The 5,505-nt window shown below is 48.2% G+C and overlaps 1 protein-coding gene across 2 annotated transcripts; it reads left to right on the forward strand.

Annotated features, from left to right (window-relative positions):
• The first annotated feature begins 3,229 nt into the window (after window positions 1-3,229).
• Window positions 3,230-4,953, forward strand: C1H1orf74 (chromosome 1 C1orf74 homolog). Of its 2 annotated transcripts, none has more exons than XM_059995343.2 (2): window positions 3,230-3,365; window positions 4,067-4,953. In XM_059995343.2, exon 2 carries the CDS (start codon window positions 4,162-4,164, stop codon window positions 4,951-4,953), a length of 792 nt encoding a protein of 263 aa, XP_059851326.1. In that variant the 5' UTR covers window positions 3,230-3,365; window positions 4,067-4,161. The 2 variants fall into 2 exon arrangements, with proteins under 2 accessions (XP_059851326.1, XP_059851336.1); XM_059995353.2 differs by having other exon boundaries at window positions 3,359-3,443.
• Window positions 4,954-5,505: the final 552 nt, after the last annotated feature.

Consider the following 5,505-nt stretch of genomic DNA (forward strand, 5'->3'; position numbering starts at 1 on the left):
AGATACTTGATTGCTAAAAAATGGTAACCATCATCTGAGCCTTCAGCAAGTCATAATCTTTTTGCAATAGTTACATCAAAGATCACTGATCACAGATCACTATAACAAACATAACAATAAAAAAGTTTAAGTATTGTGAGAACTACCAAAACATCACACACAGACATGAAGTGAAAAAATGCTATTGGAAAAATGGCGCCAATAGGCTTGCTTGACGCAGGGTTGCCACAGATCTTCAGTTTGTAAAAAACACAGTATCTGCAAAGTGCCATAAAGCAAAACGATAAAATGAGGTACGTCTGTACCACTGTGTGTGTGTGGTAGACAACAGTATGTAACTCAGTGATAACCTTTGGAGAGGATAGAGCTCTCTTGTTCTTTTTTCCCTTCTTTGAGGAAGACCTGAGAGTGAGCTGGGCATCCAGGACCAGCTCCTGTGACCACAGAGGAGACAGGGACAGTTCCTCCTTGTATGGAGATGTTTACAGTCTTCCTGTCATTTGGAGTTTTTGTGGATGGGAAAAATGGGGTGTTGAATGTGTCAAGGTCAAGGTGAAGAAGGGCTGGGCAGTGCTTTTCTGGAAATGGCTCACCTAGCACAAACCTGCTTGCCTCCCTTCCTGGTGGAGGTAGCTGGGTGTGAACATTTAAGGTGAAGAGTGTAGATTAAGGTGTAGAACATTGCAGCTATGGCTACAATTAAGGTGTAGAACATTGCAGCTGTGGCTGCCACAGACTGGTCTGATCTATTAACTTTTGCTCTGTCCCTGACCCTTTGACTCTGTTTTGTTTTTGTTTTGTGTTTTAGGATGAAATTATACATAATTTAAACTCCAGGACCTAAATGGAAAACAAGATGCTTATCTCTGGTTGCAGGTTCCAACCCTCCTGAATACTGATACCTATGTGTGCCATGCCATATTAAGAAAGTCCATGTCTGGTCTGCTACCCTTAAAGCAGGCCACCTCCTACTTGCTACTGTAGTTGAGCTAGCTGTAAAGTTGGGCTAGCTTTATTTCAAAAACCCCTCAATCACAAGTGGCAATGGACTTATTTATTTTGAAAGCTTAAGCTGTGGTTTTAGGGTCTCTAAGGGACCTAGTAGAATCTGCTGTTACTAAAGCATGACCAAGAGAAATCTGGGTGCTCAGGTGCTCAGCTGTGAGCAGAAGTTGGGCTTCTAGAGACCAGGAAATGTGCAAGGTATAGGAACTTGATATTTTGGGGGCATTCTGTTGAGTGGGTGAAGTGAGGGATTTGGTCTTGATGTCTGGCTCCCTCTGTCTCTTATCTGCAAAGCTCAAAGTTAAAAAGAACCCACAGAAAATACATTGGGAGGGCAACTGCTGGATCTGGGCTGGGCCCTTCCCCTTCTTCTGTGAGATGCTAACAGCCAGGCTGTACACCTGGGTGGGGGCCCAGAAAATGTGAGCTGGCAAAGGGTGTAGAGAACAGTGTTCTTAAGTGCCAAGAAGGATTGAACTTTTAGTATGTGATTGTAATGAAAAGCTGATGAATATGTTAGAGGAATGGATGAGTGGTTTTATGTAGTCTTAACCCAGTAGTGTAGTTTCTTCCTTGTTCTTTATCCTTTTCAGAACACTGGGAGAGTGCATGCAGGGCTCTCCACTGATCTCCCTCAGTGCTCCTTCTGTGGTCCTGATGCCAGGTGTCCTTTCTTGGAGACTCAGCCTGCTATCTTCTTTGGTGGCTACACCACTCATTCCCTTGGTGTTTTCTACTTCCTTGCCTTCACCTTGCTTAAGACTGAGAAGGGAGTTAGGTGGTGTCCCCAGCTTTTCATTTTCTCACTGTCCACCCCGCTAAACTAGATTAGCTGTAGGTGTAAACTGGGAGGGCAAATGTTGGATCTGGACTGGTCCCTTGCTCACATAATTAGGTCCCTGGCTATATGTTCCCATAGCACCCTATAGTTCCTCTTTCAGAGTAATCAATTCCCTTGTAATTACTCAGTTTGTGTCCTGCATGACTACAGACTTGCTGGAGGTAGGGACTGTTTGTCTTGGACTTTGCTGTCAGCCCTTAGCACAATGTCTGGTACATAGTATGTTCTCAAATATTTATTGTTAGAATAAATGCATTAACTCAATACGTCCTTCATTTCAGAAACTGATTGCTAACTACCATGGGAAAATAAAGTAAATATGGGGATGGAAAAAATTCTAAAATTAGTTTCTGCTCTGCTTCTGGCTCCACGTTAGTGTGGGAGCCCCTACAAGCTGGACCTCCTTCCAGGCTGGCCCCACCTTTACTCTACAGTGGTCTCTTCACAGTCTGAAGATGCCACCAAGGTACACCCAGGAGTGAAACTTCCAGTGTAGGTGACTGCAGTTCCCTTAGCCTCTGCCCTGCCCACGTATCAATAAATTTGGGCTACTTCTTCAGATACGAATTTTCTCAAGAAATTCTTTCCCTTCGTGGTATGGGTCATATCACTGGTAGTTAACCTTTCAGTGAAATAACTTTTTCTTCCTAATGACCTGAAAAGCTTCTGCACCTCTGCCTCTCATTTCTCATGTGAAGTCAGCAAACTGAATTCCTCAATTTGAGCTCCAAGAAGGTGGGGTTTTTGTCTGTTTTCTACGCTGTAATACTTCCAGCGCCCAGAAGCATACCTAGCACACATTTGTTCGGAGTGAATACTCATGCACTTCACACCCTGCTTAGAGATGACAAACTTTGGCCAGGACACCTGTCCACCCACTTCTCGGAATTCAGCCTCTCAGGATTTAGGTAGGTCAAAGTAAAAAACAAAAAACTTTCCAGCACCCACAGGTGAGGATATTATGCAAAACACGTCGCTTGTCTTGAGATAAGTTTCGTTTGGAGGGGAAAGTACATTTCTCCAGAGACGAATCAAAGCGTGCTTTTGCGTCGAGTGCCCTGCTTCCGCCTTCCAGGTCAAAGGGGACACCGGACTTAACACAGAAGGAGGGCAAGCGGCGGAGCCGAGGGCGGGCGGCGGCGGGATACTAGCTTCACCCGCCTCTTTCCATTCCTACGCAGACGGGTGGGGCCCACATCTGCGTAAGAATGGGAAGGGGCCGGAAGGGGCCGGGCCGCAGGCGCCCAGACTTCCGGCACTCAGCCGGGCTGCCCTGCGGGTAGTTCTAACGCGAGGCGCGCGAGTGGACTGGGTGACGTCAAGGAGGGCGGGGGACGTGTTGGGCATGCGCAATAGATCGACTTCGCCCACCCTGGCCCCGCCGGCAGTAAAGGACCTGACCACGCGGGTGGGATTTCGAGTTTTGTGGCAGAGGGCGGGCGCCTAGCGGCTTTCTTGGCAGCGGGCAGGAAACTGGCAGGAGTTCCTGAGCCTGAACGTGCCGCGGAAGTAGAAGAACGTATGTATGTGTGAGAGAGACCTCTGCCTCATTTAACAAATTACGATACTATGCTCAGGAAACGGTGTAGGGGTTGAGGTGAGCCCATCGTCCGAGGGTCCGTGGATGTCCACTAGTAGGGGAAGGCGGGACCAGCAGAAGTTAAAGTACAACCCTCTTGCAATTCTACCCGATTTCATTTATTTACTTTTCTGTCTCAGGGTGAGATGGTTGGTAGTCCACATTCTAGTGTATATTAGTTTAATCAGATTGCTATTCTTACAACTATTGGCGGGAAGCGAAGGGGGAGTTGGCAGTGAAGAGAGTGCATTTGGAACCTAGAACTCCATCTCAGAGGGCAGTTTTAGGTGAAATGCTCAGAATTTTGCCAAAAACTCCCCTGCTTCCTTTCTGCCCCAAACTCCTTAACGTTTGAATCAGAGAAAATAAATTACAACAGGTAAAATTCAGCCAGAGAAAATATAAATCTAGGCGTAGGTTAGAAAGACACATGAATTTGGGACTAATGGAGGCCAAGTCAACCAAAAAATCAGATAGCATTGTTGACCCCATCTTGTCTGGGCTGGGTTAGCATTCCAAAGCAGAGGGAGGGGAAAATGGCCTCTGGAAGATGCTGTAAGACTTAAGGGAAAGTTGTTGGCAGGTTTCCTGGTATGTCACTAGCTGGTGTTAATAATCCACTGCTACTGCTTTGATTTTAGGCCCTTCTTCAAGTGTCTGGAGCTCAGAGATGCAGCCCAGGGGAGGGAAATGTGACTAGTTGAGGAGGCCATGCTTACTGTTGCTGCCAGGTCCCATGTCAGCACCAAGTCCTCAGCTGCTGGTGGCAGCTGCTCAGCAGACCCTGGGCATGGGAAAGAGACGAGGCCCACCCCGAGCTGTCTGCCTTCATCTAGCCGGAGAGGTGCTGGCTGTGGCCAGGGGACTGAAGCCAGCTCTGCTCTATGATTGCAACTGTGCAGGGGCAGTGGAGCTCCAGAGCTATCTGGAGGAGCTGCAGGGCCTGGGCTTCCCGGCCCAGGGACTTCACATCCTTGAGATTGGAGAAAACAGCCTGATTGTCCTTCCGGAGCAGGTGTGTCGGCACTTGGAGCAGGTGCTGCTTGGTACCATAGTCTTTGTGGATGTTTCCAGCTCTCAACTTCACCCTTCCATCTGCTCCCTGGACCAGCTTCAGGACTTAAAGGCCCTCGTGGCTGAGATCATCACACATTTGCAGGGGCCACGGAGGAACCAATCCCTGGCAGTCTCCTGCAGCAGGCTCCGTTCCTCAGACTGGAATCTCTGTACTGTGTTTGGGATCCTCCTGGGCTATCCTGTCCCCTATACTTTTCACATGAACCAGGGAGGTGACAACTGCTTAGCCCAGACTCCACTACGGGTGTTCACCGCCCGGATCTCATGGCTACGTGGTCAACCACCAGTCTTGCTCTATTCCTTTAGTGTCCCAGAGAGCTTGTTCCCATCCTTGAGGAACATTCTAAACACTTGGGAGAAGGACCTTAGAACTCGATGTAGGACTCAGAATGACTTCGCTGACCTCAGCATCTCCTCTGAGATAGTCACACTGCCGGCTGTGGCCCTCTGACTTTAACTCTTTTCCTGTGTAGAAGGAGCTCGGTAAATGATCAGCTCTAGGTCAGAGATGGCACATAGGAATCATCTCAAGTGCCAATTCCAAGCATCTCGGGGACCTAGGGAAGAATGCTGTAATAAATTTGCCGTTTTTATGCTGAACTGGACTAGGGAGAGTAGACCAGGATGCTTCAGGAATAAACAGAGTTCTTTGGAACAGAGGCCATCAGGTGAAGTTTGTTTATTTTTACAGCAGGTTAAAAAAATGAGAGTCAGAAATCTCAGTTGAGTTGGAAAAACCCACACATTAAAGTACCCAGACCTGAGTTTTTTTTTTTTTTTTTTTTTTCGGTGTGCGGGCCTCTCACTGTTGTGGCCTCTCCCGTTGCGGAGCACAGGCTCCGGACGCGCAGGCTCAGCAGCCATGGCTCACGGGCCCAGCCACTCCGCGGCATGTGGGATCTTCCCGGAGCGGGACACGAACCCGTGTCCCCTGCATCAGCAGGCGGACTCTCAACCACTGCGCCACCAGGGAAGCCCCAGACCTGAGTTTTTTACTGAATTT

This window comes from Delphinus delphis, chromosome 1, assembly GCF_949987515.2.
Source record: "Delphinus delphis chromosome 1, mDelDel1.2, whole genome shotgun sequence".
NCBI classification, from domain to species: domain Eukaryota; kingdom Metazoa; phylum Chordata; class Mammalia; order Artiodactyla; family Delphinidae; genus Delphinus; species Delphinus delphis.

What these genes read in the sequence shown, in the direction of transcription:
- C1H1orf74 (XM_059995343.2), top strand. Translation starts at nt 4,162, where the DNA reads ATGTCAGCACCAAGTCCTCAGCTGCTGGTGGCAGCTGCTCAGCAGACC.